This window comes from Solanum stenotomum, chromosome 8 (assembly GCF_019186545.1).
Source record: "Solanum stenotomum isolate F172 chromosome 8, ASM1918654v1, whole genome shotgun sequence".
Lineage (NCBI taxonomy): Eukaryota > Viridiplantae > Streptophyta > Magnoliopsida > Solanales > Solanaceae > Solanum > Solanum stenotomum.
Window position 1 is genome coordinate 2726804 of NC_064289.1, and position 22082 is coordinate 2748885.

Consider the following 22082-nt stretch of genomic DNA (forward strand, 5'->3'; position numbering starts at 1 on the left):
GAGATTTCTGTAATTATAAACTTTAAGGGATAGATTGTAATTTTACCTTAAAAGTATGTGATTTCTGTAATTTGCCCGAAATTTTTTACTACAAACCACCTAGCTTTCTGTTGCTCTTTATGTTTTTTTCTGAAAAGAATTTAACCCCATAACTTCTTAGGAGATTCTTATGTTAGGTCCTAAGAACCAAAAAATCGCTCATCATCTCAAAATTACTTATTCGTCCATTAAATTAGATAATAGTATTTAAATATCATAATATTATATTCAATATATTTTCATTAATTAATGAAATATGAAAAATGTCGAATGCGCGCACCACCTTTTGTTTTCGAGAGTTTTCGGCTCAATAGATATATACTTGTATTTATTGAAGTGTTAGAATTAAATTTAAGATAATGGAAAGTGAAAATCACCCAACCAGGAAAGTTGAACAAAACTTAAAGCATTTTAACTACGATAAGTATTAGCACCACCTATATTTTGTAGGTACACATGCACCTCCTAGTAATTACCACTAGTACTAGTAACAAAATAACAAAACGTTTAATTGGCTAAACAAAAATTAAACCAGCCAATTAGTGGGGACTTTGGAGTTTAACATCGGATTAGGGGGGATATATACATAATACACTAATCTATATAAGTATTAATTAATTAAATAACTAAGCAAAAGTCCCTTGAGTACATCTAGGTTGCATGGCGAAGAAAAGTTCAATTTCAGGCGCTTGAAAATACCCATTTTCCGGTGGCTTCCTTTTATCTCCGCCGCAGTCGTACGTCCGCTTCTTCCTCGGCGGCGGAGGTGGTCCCACCATCGCCGGAATTTGACAATCATCGCGTTTTGGCGTCGAACATCCTTCTTCTTCTTCTACTACTACTACTACTTCCATCATCGTAACAACCTCGTACTCTTTTATCTCCATTTTGTTATACTGAATATTTTTTTGAAGTATTTGTTATTATACTAAAGAGTTATCGAATGAATATGAAAAACGTGTGAAACAAGTGTCGTATATAAAGGAGGAGTTGAGGTAGCGTACACTTCAATTTTTAAAAGGCAAGTCTGGAAGGTGCCATTGAGAAATAGAAAAGTTTGTGGTTCCTGGACAGCTAAGTAGGGTTTCATGTCCACGTGTGGCCACCACAGAACTTTCTGGGTTGACGTGGATGAAGACATACGTGGCCCTTTCTGAGCCGTTTAAGACAAAAAGGAGGATGTTTTTTTGGGCGGGAAGATCAAGGCATTGTTTGGATTCGAATTTGAGACACTAAAGTCGACAGTGTTCAGAGTTGAAAATACAACCTTCAACCGTTTGGATTGAATTAAAAAAAAATAGATTTTAAGTTAAAAATAAAAGTCAAATTTAAATGTCTTTAAGTTAAAAAATAAATAGTAGGGTGAATTCTACTTTTTTTTTTTGACTTATTTTAAAAAATTTTTTGACCTTGTCAAAATACTTCCTAACTTATTTTAAGTTATTTTTTATATTTGTCACACACTTTCAAGAGTCAAAAATTAACGTAAAAGTAGGTTTGATCAACTTTTAAGTCAATCCAAACACCCTCTAAATGTTGCCAAAAAAGGAAATGAGTCATTCTTTTTTAAATAGACTAAAAAGAAAAATAGGTCATTCTTTTTTAAATAGAGGGAGTAATTTTTTTTTTGTCAACTTATGTAATATATTTTAATTTAATATTGAGTTTAATAAGGAAAGATTTTTAAGATTTATGATTTAAAATAAGTCATAAATGTTTTTTCTTACCCTCCCTAGGAGCTTCCACCCTTTTTGCTCCCTTGGTGACTCGAACTCGCAAAAAGTGAGGGGTGCAAGTCATAAATGTTTGTGTGAATAAAAGCACTTATTTTGAGGGGGGAAATATATTTTGTTGAAAAATTGAAGTAATTGGCTAATTAGTAAAACTATTTTTAGATAGAAGCAGAAGCAACTTTTCGATTAATCAAATCCAGCTTGAAATCAGCTCAATATAATGGGCTACATATTCTTTACCTCTTAACCCGAAATGGGAATATGAACTGTTTACAGGCCCACTTAAGATCCATAATCTCAGCTGTATCAAACTGTTATAAGCCCAGATTCTTTTTTTATGTTGTAAATCCAATTTCCTATTGAGAAGTCGCGATGTTAGGTAAAAAGCAAAAGTATTGTTGAACGACATAATATAAATCAATACTATAACATTTTTTGATTTTTTTTCACTACTATTAACACATTACTATTGAATGCACTCAGATTAGTTTTTTCATGAATCCAAATTAATTAACGTGCCTCATAGTTTGTATGATTCCTTTTTAATGAAAAATATCTAAATTTTGAATTTTTTATTTCTAAAGAGGGAATTATTATTTCTTTCGTAAATGAAAAGGAAAAATGTAACAATCTGGCAGCTTAAACTAACAAAACATTCTAATACACCAAGTACATGATTGTCGTCCTCGTGTCATAGGCCATAGGGTATTAAGTCTCGCAACGAGTGCAACCTCCTATTTAGTTGCTTTGAGGTTTTGTTGGATCTTCTACAAAATTATCATCAACTTAAATTTTCCTAGCAAGACAAAATGAAAGGTTGTTATAAATGTCTTCTTTTTTCTTTTAACAAACAAACAAAACGTTGAAAATTTACAAGGCTCCTAGTCAACAGTATTCAATATCCAACAAAGTTGACGGCATGATTAATAGAAATTCAAATAGTTGAATATTTAAATTATGTTATTGTTTAATTAGAACTTTCTCTTTTCCTGATCAAAATCAAGAAATGAATCACTCTAATTTATTCACATTTTAAATTAAGGAGATAAACGTGAAGTATTTAAAACATTAAAATATAAAACGTATCGTTGAAGAATAATTAAGCCGTGTGAAAACGCGGATTTTTTGTATTTATTAAAAGAAGGGTCTTGCCATGTGGCTGAAGACTGAATGTGAGAATTAATTAATGACATAGGAATTTGATGGTGGGTGGATATAACGTGTTGTACTAATAAGTATACCCATTAATAATTTTAAAATATCTCCTTTTTTCTTTTTAGAGGGAGAGAGGGTGGTTGATGATTTGTCGGTTTTTATGTTGCTAAATACTAGTTATTTAATTTTATGTCAAATATGGCACAAGTAGAAAATTAAATTGAAAAGGTGAAAAAAAAATTAAATTGAAAATGTACTCTCCGTTCATTTTACTTGTTACATACTTGACACACCTATTAAAAAAATAATTAGTGATGTGATATAGAGTTTTTACCAAACTATTTCCTATTAAATGATGTGTTGAAAAAGTAGCCCTAGACAGATCATTGCTAAGAGGAGGGAGAATGAGGACCGCCAAATCGAGGGAATGAAGGCAATAGCATAGAGTTGTAGGCCTTATTTCTATTTAATGTTGACGGTAAAACATGAGAAAAAAAGTATTTTCTTAATATGTCAAAATTGACAAGTAAAAATAAAAATATATTTTAAAAATAAGTGATAAGTAAAAGTAAATGGAGGAGTATTAAGAAAAGAGAAAGACATCTCATTGTCAGGTATAGGTATCTGATTGAAGTTGATTAAATTTGAATTTATGCTCCCTAACAAAGACGATTTCATACCTAGTAAATTTAAATCTGAAATTTATAGTTAAAAATAAAAAAATACGTATCAGTTCATTACAACCGTTCGGATACTTTAGTTGACAGCTTCCTGTCAAATTGAGAAATCAGATACTTATGTGGTTCGAGAAAGGGAAGAAAAAGATCAATATTTGAATCAATTGGTCAGAATTGTAGACGTAGGACCCAAGACTTTTATTCAATCCCTTTCGGCCCATCTTCCCCCTACTTTATGGAACAACAAAGTAAGTCTTTTTTTCTTCAATATCTTCATTTCAAAGTTTCTGCTATAAATAGCTTTGCACTCTTTCATTGTCTTCCACCTTTATTTTCCAGCCTTTCTTTTTCTTATAGTAATCCAGAAAACTGCTCAAAGTAACTTCCCACATTCTCCTAGAGAGATCTGGTAATGAATCTCTCTTTTTATTAAATTGGGTTCTCCATTTTTATGATTTTGTTGCAGTTTTATGTGTTGTATTCTTGATTGTACTTGAAAGATTGTGTTTTTATTAATTCTTTCAAGTTTCAGTAATGTTGTCTTTGTAGTCGTTTTCTCCAAATGGGTACTCCTACTTTTTGGGACTTAAGTTGTAGTTTTAGGAGTATTCTTGTTTGTTTTTGCCAAGACTGTATTTTTCATCTTTTTTTGTTTGTTTGTTCATCTTCCCCTCTCTTTTGTTAAAGTAATGTGATTGAATGCCTTGTCCCTTTGAATCATTGTGAAGTAAAGGTTCAGTTTTTATAAGCATTGATCTTCTTCCTGGTTTGTTCCTCCCCTTTTTTATTTTAGATGAATAAACTTCCTAATATTGTGGAGATAGTATGTTAAAGAAGAATATACTGGTTGCCCTGTTTGATTGTTTCCTCTGGTATGATTTTCTCAAAGATCAAGATTGAATTTTGATCAACAGCTAATGATATCCAAGTTTATTGAGGTTCCTGTAGATATTGAGTTCTTGTCATGGTGTATTTCCTTTTTATGCCTACTTTGATTTGTTGTAATCCCATAGGGGTAAGGTCTGCGAACACTCTACCTCCCCTTAACCCACATGTTTGATTTCACTGTGTATGTTGTTGTTTGAGTTTTCGAGTATTTCCAATTTTATCAGAAGGAGGGACATCCAAGAAAATTTCATTCTTATCTGCTAATTAAGCAGTTTTAAACTAAGTTCTCTATTAGTAACTCTTATGAAGCTTGAAAGACCATGTTTGAGGTTTAATATCTTCTCCTTTATTAGCTGGACATTTTTAGTCTCCCATATGTTGATCTGCTCATGATATTGATAATACTGAGTCAATCACCTTAGAACCAGTACCAAAGACGTTTCTGTTGCAGTCCATGTTGTATTCCTCTCCGTTGTTCTGTGGGATAGGATTCCTATTAGAGGAGCTTAAGGCATGTTTCTATTTTCTTCTTTCAATTGTTGTGGAGGGAACAAGTATTATCAGTGCGATATGTCGCTCTCTAACTAGCTTTATCATCTATACTTAAAGGAGAATTTCTATCACAGTTATATCTAATTTGTGAGCCAAATACTAATTTTGATGTTTATATTGTTTAAGACCCTTTAGAACAAAATGGAGCATGCAGACAGCTACAAGGGAGTTTCGGAGCCAAAATACGACTGCCTTCTCTTTGGTAGGGCTTTATATCTGTTATGCGTTCTCTTTCCAAAGGAAGAATGGAAGATTGCCTTGTGTATTATTCCTAAAAATGCTTGTATTTCAATTTGCAGATGTTGATGATACACTTTATCCACTGAGCTCTGGTATTTCAGCACAATGCACGAAAAATATCATTGGTAATTTTGCAGTTCTCTTTAATCTGATATCTCCTCATATAATTGCTTCCTAGATAAATGTTTGTTGGATCGAATAATCAATAATCTTCCCATTGTTGCAACTTTTAGATTATATGATTGAAAAGCTTGGCATTGATGAGACTAAAGTTCCAGAAATGTGTATAAGCTTATATAAGGAGTATGGAACAACCATGGCTGGTCTCAGGGTAAGGTTATAGCTTGTGTAAATTGACTATGAACAGTTAGTCTCGGTTGTTCATATGCTAAACTTGGCATTCAATTTTGTCAGGCCATTGGTTACGACTTTGATTATGACGACTACCATAGGTACCACCTCTTCTCTATGTTTCCGTACACGTCTTTTTATACTGTTTTTAAATGAGAAGTACCTTACCCGATCTTCATTGACAGTTTTGTACATGGGAGATTACCTTATGAACTTTTAAAGCATGACCATGTTCTGAGGAATCTTTTGCATAGCTTGCCTGTTCGGAAAGTTGTAAGTTACGCATACTTCTTCCATAGCACTACAAATAAACAAGTACCTTTGTGACCGTATACACTTTGTATGAAAATGTTGGTGTAATGTGTATATCTGTTGTGATTGAAACAGATATTTTCAAATGCAAATGAAGCCCATGTGGCAAAAGTTCTTAGCAGGCTCGGATTAGAGGACTGCTTTGATGATATTGTATGCTTTGAGACTGTGAATCCTACCAACAACGGCAGTGTACAAGACAACAACAATGGTGGTGAGTCTGTTGTCAAATCTAATTCCATTTCACTCTCGAGACATTACAAATATATTAACTAATACTAGATACTTCTTCTCCTTCCAGTATCCCCTAGGTCTCTTATTGTTTGCAAACCCTTCGAAGAAGCCTATGAACAAGCCTTTAAAATAGCCAATATTAACCCTCAGAAGACGGTATGTAATTATCCTTGATTTCTGCATTTCCATCTTGTACCAATTTACCTGAATTCTAACTTAATACTTCTTATCTTTATGCTTTCCTCAGCTGTTCTTTGATGACTCTGTCCGTAACCTTCAGACTGCTAAGCTCACAGGCCTTCATACTGTGTGGGTAAGTTGAATTACTAACTTTTGGAGCTACACAAAGAAAAAGAATCTCATTTTCATCCTCCTTAATTCTTACTAATATGCATATGAACTTCGCTTATTTGGTATAGGTGGGTGCCTCCCATAGAACAGAAGGCATAGATTATGCACTAGAAAGCATTCATAACATGAAGGAAGCATTACCGGAGTTATGGGAAGATGTTAAACCAGACATTCGCTATTCGGAAAAGACTGCAATTGAAGTGAGAGCTTAGTTGTGTAATCTCACAATAAAGACAACCACATAGTTGTAGTTATTTATTTATTGCTTTCTCTTTTTCTTTTCTAGTTTCCTCTTTTCCCTGTTAACCTGAATAACAATTGTTACATTGATTTCACAGTCTCTAGCAGTATTATTATTGCTTAGTGGATGTGAAATTTCTCATGTGACTAGTTGTAAAACTTCTCTTAGAAGTAAATGTTGGCATGTGAAGTCGATGATGACTGCTGAAACAAGTTTGAATGTTAAGTATTTGGTTGTGCCATGACTTTTGGTGCAACCACCTTTCATCTTCAATGTCTAGCTCTGCTTTATTTATTTATTTATTTATTTTTCTTTTCTTGTTGAATTGTCTTTCAAAAGTTGAGGTCGAAGGGTTTATTTCGTCTGTTTAATAGCATAGCGATGATTGTCATTCAAACTTGGCACTGTACAGTACACCTTGTTAAAGCCTCAGCATGTTGAAAACCATATTGGTTTTAGTGTATTTTCCAGATATGGGAGGATTGATGAGTGATGAGTATCGTTTTGTTGAAGAATTCTTTTGTGCTTTTTTCTCTTTGTTCTTACCCTCTAAGAATCCCAGAGAGTACAGATATACAACAGAGCAGCATTAAAGAACACCTGTAATGAAATTAAGGTTGCAAATGCCACTGATATGGTTGAACAACAGAGGATTCCACAACTACAAGCCCATGAGACAATGCAAAAGTGGTTTCCATGAACCTCTATTGTTGCTGGGAATGTTGGGGAAGTTCACAAGCTTACAGCTTTATGAACTAAACGGTGTGAATGCATCGAACTATTTGTTCTTGTTAAAGAAACATGTAGTTCTAGCCCCTTGAGACTTGTTGGTGCACTCAAAAACAAGTGATTGAAATAATGGAGTAAACAAGGATTCAATAGTCAAGAAGGTCACCTTACACCAATGAATGTTTCAGGCTTAATCAAAGATGACAGAGAAGAAAAAGATGTGCAAGAACCAAAGGGAGACCATATAAGTGCCAGTACACATGATAAAATCAAATAGTTCAGTTTGTTTAAATATAATTAGACTTCTGAATGATCAATTATCAACAGGTTTCCAACAAGAGAGAGCATATATAACTCTGCCTTTCCATCCCTGCAGCATCCAGTAACCATCTTCATCCACCAAAAAGTCCTTATGGTATCGCCGTTGCACCTTGGCCCTCACTTCTTTAACTATGTCCTGCTCTAATGGAAGCTGCCTAAATCCTGCTCTCTGGTTTCTCTACTGCCACTGCTTATATGGTTCTGGCCTTTCAACTCTTGCAGTACCTTCACAAGCCACAATGTTCATAATTTCATCCCTTGGACTGTTTTCGTATACTGTTTCATCAGGCACATTTATGAGCCTGTATAAGCAATTAGCAACAAGCATCTCATCTCTGTTTATCTTGAGATCCTCCAGCTGTATAGAATCCCATTTCTTAGTTATAGCATTATAATAAAAAAGGGACATTAAATCTCTTGCAATACTTTGCTAGTCGACGCCCTGTCTCCTCAACTCTCTCTGCTTGTCTGAATCCAGGTTGTGGAAAATCAATTCCTGTGACGCGACGTTTAGGAGGTCCTGATGGCCTAAGGGAAATTCCCTGAATAAAACATGGCCATTGGAAACCATACAGAATGCCAAAATCAATAATGTGTATACTTGTCGCTTCCTTTGTCAGCATCCCAATTGACTTGTTAGCAAATATGTTAGACATCTTCCTGAATGGGCATGCTGTAACATACACCTGAAACAAAGGCGAATTTAGGATCTAAAGTTTGTGAGTTCAGTGAGACAGTAAAAACCTTTTTCTGTACATGATAGCAATGGATTCAGTTGCCTCTGACCTGAAAGGCTTTTAATATGTCTGCAGCAGATATTGTTCTCTTTGCAAAAGCTGTATACAGTTCTATTCCAGTGCCCGTCAAACGAGCCTCGAGGGCATCAGCAAAGTAGTGTGCCATTCTTTCTGTTGCTTCACCATATGGAGAACAGTGTAGCCTAATCAGCTTCAGCTTATCATGGGCAATCCTAGTATCATAATTTGCCATAGCTTGTGCACATTGAGTTAAGAGACTCCACAAATCTACTACTCGTTTTGGCATTCTTGATTCAACATACGATGGCTTATAAGCTAGTTGTTCCTCTATTTAACCATCAGTATTCTGACAACATGGCGGATCGCTATAAAATCCAGGATTCTTGGAAGAACAAAGTAGTGTGGTATCATACAACTCTGTCTGATCTAATCCTTCTGAACAACTTGCTAAATGCTTACTACTTGTTGGCCCTTCTACAGAGTCACTAAAATCTTCATAACGTCGAAGGTATTTTTGACCCTTTTCCCGTACAATAATTCACACAAGTATGTTGAATTAATTGTTGGCCTGCAGAAAGGACATCATAAAAGGATTTCTCAGTAGCTTGAAGAGCTAATGAATCTTGAAGCATACAAGGCCTATTCTCTAAGTCTTCCTCTTCTTCCATTAGCATCTGATTAATGTAATTAAGGACTGCATCAAAGTAATCAAATTATGCCTGAGATGAGTGTTTATTCGATTCCATTTCAAGAATCAAAGATGTTTATAAAAATCATGTAATTAGCAGTACAAGAAACAAATAAAAATCCATCTAATCACCTTATTGTTATGTGGATGTCATTGTTTTAGACAATTTGTCCGTTTGTTTGTTTCAGACAAATGATGAATAGTAAGTACTCTTGTTTTGAAGCCTCACTTCCTAGGAAACAGAGGCAGAAAAGCCCAAGTACATTTGGGTTGAACGTAGCCGCCTAAGTAGTAGTACCGGAATCAGTATTTTTACTAAGTGATTTGAAATATGAAAAAATAAATATAAAAAAATAGAAGGAATTCAACATCTACTATATATATATATATATAAACAGTGTAATTCTCTGCCGAAGGGATGTGAATGAACCCCTCCTCCTACATAGCTTTGCCGATGAATGACAAATGTCATCTAACCATCATAACACTTGTTGATTATTCAAAGTAACCAAATAGTCAACCCCTCCTCCTATCTGGCTCTGTCAGTGCATATAACTTAATTTTTTTTTGAATGACAAATGTCACCGAACCATCATACTACTTGTTGACTATTCAAAGTAACCAATTATTCGGTTTTATTAAGGATACAAAATCGAATATCAAAATGATACATTTTAATTTTGACATGAATTGAAGTTTCTAATGAAAACACCCTGAATTGAAGTGCCAAAATAAAAATTGAGACCTTAAGTTTAAAATTCTTGACTATATATTTGGCCTACAATTGTTGACATCTATTTTGGGATGTAATGATTTCAGAATTGCGTTATTGCTTGGACCATATAGATAGAAAATGACAAGCACAAAACACAAGACGACATACGATGTAAGAAGATAGTATTACACTGTACAAACCAATTATTAAAAAAAAAAGAAGTATGTTTTCTAATCCAAACGTCAATTCTATGTCAAGCTAAATTGACAAAACTATAACAACAATCAAATTATGGACCAGCTTCGTTCCCCCCAACAACTAAAATCTCCTGGTTTACAGGCCTACAAATCCAAAATAAAAATAAAAATGTTGTCAATGAAAATATTTGAATTAAGCTGGTGACACCATTTAATAATTTAGCTTTTTATTTGTGAATACAAAATGATTTTTTTTTTTTTAATAATTTAAACTTAAAAGGACCAGATTTCCTTACCTCTAATCCTTGTTACACTCCTTATAAAGGTATCAATTAAAGGTTTAAAAACTATATTATAAAATGAAATAAATAATCCCTATATTCTTGAAGTTAGTGTTGGGACAATTATTAGCAAAAAAGTGTCTCAGAATCAATGACAGTATCCTTTTACTGACATTATCTTTTCGGACTTTTTAAAAGCATATTCACATGTCTTTTTAAAAGCATATCCTACAAGCTCCCACCCTCAAAGTTCAATGTGCTTACCATTTGAGCAACCCCTCGAATCCTGTTATATATTAAATAAACCAACAAAACAAAAGAAAAAGAATTGAACTGCAAAGAGAAACAGAGTTGTAATATCAAAGATTAGCAAGACTAATCCCTTCTAAGGCCAGCGTTATGTACATATAATAGCTAAAGAACACATCGTTTTTGGCTAACATAACAGCATCCCTATGAACTAAAAGTTTGACTACCAAACATGTTTCTGATACTTCTATGCTGGCACCCAACATGAGCTAGCGCATACTACCCGGCCTTTCCAACCCTGTAACATCCATTTACCATCCTCATTAAACACAAAATCGCGGTGGTATCCAGCCTTTACCTTGCACCTTAACTTCTGCACGAGTTGTTGGTTCAACGGAAGAATCTTGAATCCAGCCCTCATATTGCGGACCTGCCATTGCTTGTATGTCTCAGGCCTTTCAACTCTCTCGGAACCCTCACAAGCAATGACATTCATTGCCTCGCGTCTGTAAAATTCTTGTTCAAAATGCAACCTCTGCTGATCATCACGGGGTAAGGTAGTATCAAACATGTCAAAGAGAGTTGAGTAATGGAAGAGGGCCTCCCTGAAGCGAGTGACAAAGAAGGGCGCACTATAAGATCCGTTGATTACAGCTTGCACGAAGATATCCGGATTCATCTTTCTAATTAAGCCCAGAACTGCATCCCTTGGACTATCCAACATCACTGTCTCATCCAACAGGTTCTTAAAACGAAAAAGACAGTTCACAGCAACAGTCTCACCACTTGCAAGTTTCAAGTCCTCAAGTTTGATGTTCTCCCAATTCTGTGTTGCTATGGCATTATATTCAAATGGTACTTTAAAGCGCTCACAATATTTTGCCAAGCGGCTCCCTGTCTGTTCTAAGCTTTCTGCTGGCCTGAAGCCAGGTTGGGGAAGGTCTATTCCAGTAATGCGTAGCTTTGGAGGCCCATCAGGTATCTCTGAGAGAAGCTGGATGAGTATTGGCCACTGGAAACCATATAGTATACCAAAGTCTATGAGATGCAATGTCCTGGCATTCGATGCTGTGTGGAAGATCATTTTATTCGCAAAGAATATTGATATTTTCTTGAACGGGCATGCTGAAAGATAAACCTGGTATGCTTTCAATTTCTCAGCAGCTGTAATCTTTTTAGGAGCAAGGGCGGCATATAGTTGAGTACCAGTGCCAGCCAACCGGGCTTCAAGGCCATCAGCAAATACACTGGCCAGCCTTTGGTATGCATCACCAATGGAAGAACAATGCTGCCTGATCTGCTTTAGCTGTTCATATGCTGTCCTGCGATCGTCAGCAGCAACAGACTGTGCACAGCTAACTAAGAGAGTCCTTAGATCCACAGCTTCATTTTTAGTTCCTTGTTTCTTAGCACGAGTTTTTCCACCATTTGATCCATGTGCTTGTCCATTCTGATCTAAACTATTGTCTACCGGCATTTCAGACTTGACATCACCACATATTGTCTCACCTTTATCTGTACAAAGCAGAACCCTGTCAAACATCTCGGATAACTCAGCCTCCTCCTCCACATATATTGCTGATTGTTTGTTGCTCCTTTCATCTTCAAAATCACTGTCCTCAGGATACTGATGTTTTCTTCCTTTAGTGCCATTATGTGAGTGATTCCTCTCATCCTTCTCTACCTTGACCACAGCCTCTTTGGTCACTTCTTCCACCTTTGGAGGAAAGGTATATTTATCCAAATCAACAACAAATTGACTAACATTTGGAAGGAATTTATTAGCTTCCTCCACCCCTCTCTTGAACTGTAAGATAGACTCGCTATCAGTAAACATGTTTGAAAGAGCATTAGTATTTAGAAAAGAGTCCATATGGACATTCAAGTTGTTGATGTTGTTTAAAGAACCATGAGACCTCTCTGAGTTACTGTGAATCAAAGGCTGGATGGAGTACTCTGATGGATGACTCTCCACAGGCAAAGGCAACCTAGATACACCAGGATCAACAATCCAGTGAGGATCCATGGAATTACTATGGGCATTGCTACTACTTGTACTATGATCACTGGAAGTCTGGAAAATGCTGTCAGGGCTTGGGCTTTCTGACTGATGGTCAAGATGATAAGGGGTACGATAGGGTGAAGGAGGGTACGACTTGCCAAGGGCTTCATATAAGGACTTCTCAGCAGCTTTTAGAGCAAGCGGATCATGAAACATGCTGGGCTTATCTTCAATATTCTCCTCCATAAGTATCTGGTTTAGGTACTTAAACAGAGAATCAGAGTCATGATCATCTGGAGAGTCCACTTCCGAGCTCACGTTTGATGACGGAGCGAAATTACCAATGTCTACACTTGGGGCAGTATACGGAACACCAAAAGCAACATAGTCATCATTATAACTGTGAGGAGGATTCAGAGACCCCTCATAGCTAGACAAATTGATCTGATCTTCGAACTCGAGAGTGTTTACAGGATCAGACAACGGAATGAATCGAGGATCCATAACAGTTTGTGTACAAACCAATCTACAAACAAAAAAGAAAGAAGGAAAACATCACGCAAGGGGAGAAAAGGAATGAAACAGGCATTGTTAGGTCAAAATAAACAATGAGAATATACAATAGAAAAACCAGCTAATGGTGGAAAAAAAAACCCAAAGATTACTGAAAAAAAATCAACTTTTTTTCCAACTTCATGCCTGGTTTAACATCTGAGCAGGCCCAACAACAAACAACCAAAGGCAAAAGGTTACTATTTTTTTCCACAAACTATAAACATGAAGTAACTTTATACTCATATAGATACAAATTCTACAAACACAAAAATCATCACTGATCTTAAAACCCATTAATGGCAACAGAAAGAAGCAATCAATACAACCCACATAACAGAAAAGAACAAGAAAGATCAAATCTTTAGTTGCAAAACTTCAAGAAATGAAAGAAAACACAGGCACAAAACACCAAACTGCTACAAAACATCATGATTTATTGTTTTTCAAAAAAAAAAACAAACAGGGGGAACAAAGCATAAGCCACTCGTTGGAAAAATCAACTATAAAAAAACATGAAATAAACGAAAACCCAATTCAGAAATGAAGAAAAATCTCAACTTGAAAAACAAAAATCAATATTTATTTAATGAGCATACCTTAGAGTGAAGTGAAACAAGATGACAGCAAAAGTGAAAAAATGAGAGGCAGGCGCTTGAAAATAAAAAGAGGCAAAACAAGCAAAGAAGATAGTATGTAAAAATTGATGCACACGAGTCAAGGCTGCGCCTTTATTAAGCCAAGACAAGAAAAAGGAACCTTCTGTGAAGGAGAAGGAAAAAGAAAGTAAAAATGTGATGAGATAAAACTTGATGGGTCAACAAGTGTTCATGGGTCGGGTCGGGTCGGGTTGACTCATCTTCTTTGGTTGTCTCTCTCTGTGTACTGTGCCAAGCTGATTGGTAGTTTTTCTGCTCTCAGAGCGCGGCGCCAAGTGCCCCACTGTCCCATTTTACCCCTTGAACGAGTAGACGGTGACTCTATCCACACAATTCATAGGGAGAAAAAAAATTACGATATTCGATATTTATATCAAATTATATTTGTTTCGTTTTAATTTATTTGTTCTATTTTTTTATTTTAATTCATTTTAATAAATGTTTTTTTCCATTTCTAGCAAATCATATTTTTCATTTTAATTTGGTGGAGGACATTTTAGTGTATGTTACCTATCTTTAGTTTAAGATCATAAAATTATTTTTTTCTTAAAATTCGAGTCAAATTATAAAGAAAATACAAATTTATCATGATTAATTAAATTATGAATTATACACGTGTTAATCCCTTGTATAGAAAATTATTAGCGTTATATACTAATCAATGTATTTGCCTTAATGGCTTATATAGCACCCTTTTATGGATCTCTATTTCCAATTAGCTACGTGTATCTGTGTATGTATCATGGATTTATTGTGTTAGTTATAAATATAGGATCCGAATAAATTTTCACTCAGTTAATAAAATAAGAAAGATTAGATGAATTTGAATTACGTGTCATGATAATTTAAAAGATTCTATAATGTTTTTGAATTATAATGTGAATCAAATTAGTACTATTAACTACTTTTTTTTAATCAAAACATTAATTATTTTTAATATAATAACAACAATGTTGGTGAAAACTTACAAGATAACAAAAATACAAGATTACAATTGAAAATAAAAATGAAGAAATAAATCTCTTCAGGCTAAGGTAAGGATATCTCGCTCTCTTTAAGGAGATTCAAGTTTACTGCAACAAATATTTTCACCGGTCCAGCAGTAGTTCTTCTTGACTTGTCCCCTCCATGATACAACAGTCTAATCACAATATATATAACTCAACAACTCTGGACAAGAGTTGAGTCCAAAGCTCCACAAAAAAGAACACCTCCCTTCAACTAATAAGAACTCTCTTTTTGACAAACTTTATGCACTCTATATTTTTCTTGTGTGTATTGTATATACCAAACCAAATGAAGACCACCACTATTTATACTAGAAGAAGTCTTCCTAGCAATGAATAGGAAGATAATGGTGAAATAGTAAAGATAATGGTCTTAGGAGCTACATAAGTTACAAGGTGTCATGGAGGAATAAAGAGTAAGAAGTAATGAGATAAAAAAGCTAACAGCCACCAACGGCTGAACCTGCTGCAATTGCACCAAGGAATTAGTAACATATGCAATTACTCTATGGAGTAATGCACCAACTTAATGGTCCAAACGGCAGCAAAAGAATTTCCATTAACTCCCACCATACTATAACAAATGAAAGTCAACCAATGCATATTCTAATGCAATAATGAATAGAGGGAGTAATGACTGACTTAGGGGCAAACGATCAATGCTAAAATGTAACATTCTTGTAATATTAAAATGCCCCTACACTAACAATCCCCCACTCATATTAATATTAGTTAAGAGAGTCTATCAGCTGAAGGAAGACTATTATGCATAATGAAGGTGTGCTCTGCATTGGACCTCCACTTAGTGAAACAATAACTTTTACTCCAGAGTCGTAGTGGTCTCAGACTTGAACTATGACTGCTTGAGGGAAATAAAATATCATTGTCCACACATAATAATCAAGGTGTTGACATAAGCTTTAAAGCCAGCATGTTATGGCCATGTGTTATCCCGATTTCATGAGTGCTTTTGAGAATAAGCCAAATTCTCATAGGAAGCGACCTACTTCGACACATCACATAGGTGAAATCTGTCGAGTGTGCTCCTGTAAGCTTAACACTCTACCCATACGGGCTACATATATTCATTAAGAGTTTTATCAACTCAACCTTCACAAACTACAGGAAACAATGCACTCACATCATAGGGAGGGAATAAAAAGATAGTGCATTTTTCACAACAAGTCATCATATGATTAGTTTTTCCCTTTGAACCTAGTTATAGGATCTCTAGTCCCAGGTTGGGTTTCCTCATATATGACTCAATGATTTATAGGTTTCAATCCCATTCCCCTCGATGTGCTCCAGACCTTTTCTCTTGTTAAGGCTTTAGTAAGAGGATCTGCAAGATTATCACAAGATTTGACATAATCAACATTAATAGTACCATTTGTCAAATATGATCTTACATTATTGTGTTTCCTCCTTATAGGTCTGGATTTACCGTTGTAATAATGGTTTTGAACTCTACCAATCGCAGCGGTGCTATCACAATGAATTAAAATAGGAGGAATTGGTTTTTCAAAATAAGGTATTTGAAATAATAAATCTCTTAACCAATTCGCTTCATCACTAGCTGAAGCTAAAGCAATTAGTTCAGCCTCTATGGTAGAGTTAGCAATTATAGTTTGCTTTTTTGATCTCCAACAAACAGCACCACCACCTAATGTATAGACATAACCAGTGGTAGAACATGAATCACCTGATAAAGTGTTCCAATCTGCATCACAAAAGCCTTCAAGTACAACAGGATATTTTTTATAGAACAAACCACAATTTTTCGTTCCAATTAAATATCTCATAATTCTTGTTACAACATGCCAATGTTCATTACCTGGCTTGCTTGTAAACCTGCCAAGTACTCCTACTGCATATGCAATATCAGGCCTTGTGCAATCAGTCACATATCTCAAACTTCCGATTATACTAGCATATTCCTTTTAATTTATTACATCATTTTCATTTTCAACAGGAAATAAGTGAACAGTTGAATCAAAAGGAGTAGCAACAGGCTTACAATCAAGAAAGTTATATTTTTTCAAAATTTTCTCAACACAATGTGACTGGTCAAGGAAAATTCCATCACATGTTCTTGTTATTTTTATTCCAAGAATAACATTTGTCTCACCAAGATCTTTCATATCAAAATGGCTTCAAAGAATATTCTTAGCTTCATCAATAACATTCATGTTAGAGCCAAAGATCAATAAATCATCAACATATAGGCAAATAATCACATGTGAATTATTCCAAGACTTATGACATATGTATTTATCACACTCATTTGTTTTAAAACCATTTTCAATCATGCAGGAATCAAACTTTTCATGCCATTGCTTAGGTGCCTGTTTCAAGCCATATAGGGATTTAGTAAGTTTACATACTTTGCTTTCTTGGCCTGCTTCAACAAAAGACTCGGGTTGATCCATATAAATTTCCTCATTTAGGTTTCTATTTAAAAAAGCAGTTTTTACATCCATTTGATGAATTTGCAAATCAAAAATTGCAGTCATAGCAATTAAAAGTCTTATGGATGTAATTCTTGTTACCGGTGAAAAAGTATCAAAAAATTCTAGGCCTTCTAGTTGTTTAAAACCTTTTGCAACTAGCCTAGCCTTATATTTATCAATAGATCCATCCGGTTTCAACTTTTTTCTTAAGACCTATTTGGAACCAATAGTTTTACAACCCGGTGGTAAATCAACTAACTTCCAAGTTTTATTAGAAATTAGTGATTCCATTTCATCATTTACAGCCTCTTTCCAAAATATAGAATCATGTGAGGATAATGCTTCTTTCAAAGTGAGAGGGTCATCTCCAACATTAAACACATAAAAATCAGGACCAAAATCTTTTTCTACTGTAGTTCTTTTACTTCTTCTTAACTCAAAATCATCAATTTCTTTATTTTTAAAGTAGAAGTAGAAGAACTAGGTAGTGACAAAATATTTTGTTCAATCTTTTGACCCCCACTATTTTTAGAATCAAAAGGAAACTTATTTTCATGAAAATAGCATTACCTGATTCTATCACAATATTATCTTCAAGATTAAAAAATCTATAGGCTGTACTATTTGAAGCATAACCAAGAAAAGCACAAGTAGTAACTTTCTTACCCCATTTTGTAATCTTGGGATCCATTAGTTTCACAAAGGCTAGATATTCCAAACTCTTAGATATTCCAAACTTGGCTTGAAACCTTTCCACAATTCAAAAGGTGTCAATTTAGATATTTTATGAGGCACACGATTCAACACATAACAAGCAGTTAAAATAGCTTCACCCCAAAAATTTAAAGGTGCATGTGACTCAATAAGCATGACATTAGTCAATTCAACCAAAGTTCTATTTTTCCTTTCCGCTACTCCATTAGATGAAGAAGTGTAAGGAGGAGTAGTTTCATGAATTATTCTCAATGATCTAACAAAAGAATTAAACTCATTGGACTCATATTCACGGCATCTATCACTTCTAATTCTTTTTATTTTTCTTCCAAACTGATTTTCAACCTCATGGAGATAAGTTTTGAAATTTTCAAAAGCATCACTTTTATTTTTCATCAAGTAAACATATGTAAACTTAGAAAAATCATCAATGAAAGTGATAAAATATCTATTACCTCCACGAGTTAAAATTTCACCAAGTTCACAAATATCAGTATGAACTAATTCTAACAAATCTATTTTTCTTTCAACTTGAAAATGAGGCATTTTAGTGATTTTGGCTTTACTACAAGTCTCACACTTTTCAAAATTCTTTTTAATCATTGGAATTAATCCTAAACTACTCATGATTCCAACATAACGATCATTAATATGACACAAACGAGCATGCAAAAAATTGGTAAAAGAAAACATATAAACAGAAGTAGAAACTTTATTCATTTCATCATTCAGTTTAAACATCCCATCACAAGCATACCCCTTCCCCACAAAAATACCCTTCTTCACTATTACATATTGATCAGATTCAATAATCTGTTTAAAGCCTGCATTATTAAGAAGAAAACTAGACATCAAATTTTTCTTCATAGAAGGAGTATAAAGTACATCTGTCAAAGTTAATATCCTTCTAGAAGTAAAACACAATTTGACATCTCCCTTTCCAAACACTTGAGTAGTGTGAGCATCACTAAGCATGATGGTTTTGGGTTCCTCAAAATGAGTATATTTCTTAAACCAGCTTTTGTCATAACAGACATGACGGTTTGCACCAGAATCTGCCCACCATCCATTAACATTCTGAACCATGTTTATGTCGGTAATCACCGCCACAAAAGGTTCTTCGGTAACGTTTGCCTGAGGGTTAGGACCAGGTTTCCGAAATCTGCAAAATCGAGCAATATGCCCACTCTTGCCACAAACAAAGCATGGTCCTTTGTCTTGAACTTGTTGATTTTGTGCTTGGTTATTTTCACCATTATTTTTCTTGGGAGGTCTACCATTATTTTTCTTGAATTTTTTCTTCTTAGGCTTCAAAGATATATTTTTGTGAGATTCAAGAGTAGCATTATTTGAAGTATTTAAATTTACCTTCGTTGTGATGTTGCTCTCTTCTATTTGTAAAAGTGCATTTTGTCCCCTAGCCTCTTCTTCCATGCGGATTTTCATTATCAAGGTTTCAAGGGAGGTTTCCTTTTGTTTGCGGCGCATAGTTTTTTGAAATTCCTTCCAAGAAGGTGGAAGTTTATCTACTATGCCACAAACAATATGGTTATCTCCAATTTTTACCTCCTTATACCTTAGCTCACCAACAATCATTATAAAGTCTTGAGCTTGGTCTACCACTAATTTGTTGTCCACCATTTGAAAACGAAAAAATTTACTCGCCGCATATTTTTTCGCTCCAGCCTCTTCAATATCATACTTACTTTGCAATACTTTTCAAATTTTCTTTGCACTAGAGTAAGTTCTATCATAATAATCATAAAAATTATCAGATAGACAATTAAGAATATAATACCGACACTTATATGAATCACCATCGTACTTTTCCACTTTCTCTAGATGAGAAATAGTTTCATCGTCATTCATAGAGGTGATGTCTACTTTATTAGGATTCTTCTCAATTAACACATAAGAAACATTGAGAAGACTTAAGTAGAAAAGTACTTTACCCTTCCATCTCTTAAAATGATTACCATTGAACCGAAATGGACACAATTATGTTCAATTATAATAAAATAGTATAACATCTGAGTAGTTGTACATCAAAAGTGACATCAAATAGGAAAGCAAATGATATATCCAGCTTATAAATCTACAATAATTTGAAGAATCAAAAGTAATCATTGAAACAAAAGGCAGCAAATGATGATGCCAATCAAAAAAAAAAAATCAGAAGCAAACACAAAAATCAAATGAGTAAGATAATAGACCTAATTTTGACTCTACATAACTAAATTTGATCAATGTGAAATGCATGGATTATCTTTTGATACTTAGATCAATTCTATTCGGTGCTAAAACAATTTTAAAGAGCGATAATAAATCCGTGATGTCTCAATTAAAAGACTCAAAAAGGGAAATAAAAAAAATAGCTCACTTACTTGATCTTTCGGCTAGCATAACTTTAGAGACGATACACAATCAGAAGTGCAAGCAAACATCAATAGATAGATCCAGCAGCAACTACACGGCTACATGAATGATCGGATGATTAGAGAGATCGACTGTAGTCAAGTGAAGGAAATTTTAAAGAGAAACCCTTGACATTCTTTTACTTTATGTTTAGCTTCTTTTTTTTCTTTTTTTTTCATTTTCTACATTTTCTTTTTGGATTTCCTTGTTTACAAAATAAAATACTCACTGAATTTTTGGTGACGTATTTTTAAATAATAGTGATGGGATAAGGAAATAGTGATGGAATAAAAATTGTGTATGTTGTTTGGTTGCCATGTTTGCGATTACTTATCCCACCATTTATATCATAGTGATGGGATAAGTTATCCCATATATACGGTGGGATAAGTTATTGTAACAAACTCAATAATAACCAAGGGAACTTTTGTAGTATTGCAACTGACTAGAATTACAAGAAAATAACAACTAGTAAGGAAGAACAATTAAGAAGAAGAAGATAGAGATGAGATACAGAAGAAGATAAAAGATGAGAGTAACAGACAACTTCTTTCACAATTTGTGTAACCCTTCTTTCCAACTCATTTGCCCTTTTTAACAAAGTGTAAATGGGCCTGGATCCCAAACAATCCTTTGTGAAGGCCTGGCCCGATTGCTTTTACTTGGCCCAATATCTATTTGTGTGATATCCTTGTTGGTATCCCTATTGGCTGGGGCTGGTTCATAACAGTTATCACAGGATAGCTAACCCCATGATAATTTGTTCCCAACCTAACGACCCCTAAAGTCTATATACTAGGGACATAGAACTTTTTATATTGTTAAATTATTTTCATTTTAATTATATATAATTTTGTTTAGTTAGTATAGATTAACCGGTTACAAATATGCTACAAGTACCTTATTATAATTAATAAAATTCCATTTATATAGATAAAAAAATCATTTTATATATATTATGAGTATATAAAATTTATTAAATCCATGGTGGATTGCCTTTCATCACTGGCTGATGAGTGATCTTTTGCTCATCAACCAAATTAGCCCACCGAGTCGGGTCAGACCCGGAAGCTGGTTGGTTTTTTTCCTTTTGTCACTCCGTTTGGTGTTTGGAAATGTACTAAACACGTTTTAAAGGATAATTTAGTGATTAAAATGTTATAATTAGAATTTTTGAGGCGGAAGGATATTTAATTAGAACTCATTTATTAACTATGTAAAAAAAAAACATGAATACGAGGTTATTGTGTTAATTGTTAAACACGTTGTTTGTGTTTGTCAATTCTTAAATTGTCAAATAATATTTTTTGTGAAACCACAGAATTGTGAGATTGCACATAGATAATTTATCAAATTAGTCAAATATTTACTTTTGATTTTATTTTCTATTAAAATTGTTGTGTTAGGAATGGAAGAAGGTTGTTCACATTAATTATAATATTCTTACATCATACCACATTAATTTGTTTGTATGTAGAAGAGTACAGTAATACTTGGAGAGGAAGTAAATTGGGCCGGGTCAAATTTTGGAACCGACTTATTTTATAGTAATATTTACGTACTTTTAGTCAA

At 34.2% G+C, this 22082-nt stretch overlaps 3 protein-coding genes and 1 pseudogene across 3 annotated transcripts; 1 reads left to right on the forward strand and 3 right to left on the reverse strand.

Moving 5' to 3' along the window:
• Window positions 1-503: 503 nt before the first annotated feature.
• Window positions 504-903, reverse strand: LOC125872611 (cyclin-dependent protein kinase inhibitor SMR5-like). The gene has a single exon (XM_049553360.1). It carries the CDS (start codon window positions 894-896, stop codon window positions 666-668), a length of 231 nt encoding a protein of 76 aa, XP_049409317.1. The 5' UTR covers window positions 897-903; the 3' UTR covers window positions 504-665.
• A 2962-nt stretch (window positions 904-3865) lies between these two features.
• Window positions 3866-6922, forward strand: LOC125872605 (uncharacterized protein C24B11.05-like). The gene is made up of 10 exons (XM_049553353.1): window positions 3866-4013; window positions 5171-5246; window positions 5344-5409; window positions 5518-5615; window positions 5699-5736; window positions 5821-5908; window positions 6023-6161; window positions 6249-6337; window positions 6429-6494; window positions 6601-6922. The coding sequence occupies exons 2-10, from the start codon at window positions 5186-5188 to the stop codon at window positions 6742-6744; spliced, it is 789 nt and encodes a 262-aa protein (XP_049409310.1). The 5' UTR covers window positions 3866-4013; window positions 5171-5185; the 3' UTR covers window positions 6745-6922.
• Window positions 6923-7052: 130 nt separating this feature from the next.
• LOC125872343 (scarecrow-like protein 14) lies at window positions 7053-8813 on the reverse strand (annotated as a pseudogene).
• Window positions 8814-10790: 1977 nt separating this feature from the next.
• On the reverse strand, window positions 10791-14016 carry LOC125872594 (scarecrow-like protein 14). Its single transcript, XM_049553341.1, has 2 exons — window positions 13865-14016; window positions 10791-13239 (listed from the first exon to the last, which is right to left on the reverse strand). Exon 2 carries the CDS (start codon window positions 13215-13217, stop codon window positions 10959-10961), a length of 2259 nt encoding a protein of 752 aa, XP_049409298.1. The 5' UTR covers window positions 13218-13239; window positions 13865-14016; the 3' UTR covers window positions 10791-10958.
• Between the last annotated feature and the right edge of the window lie 8066 nt (window positions 14017-22082).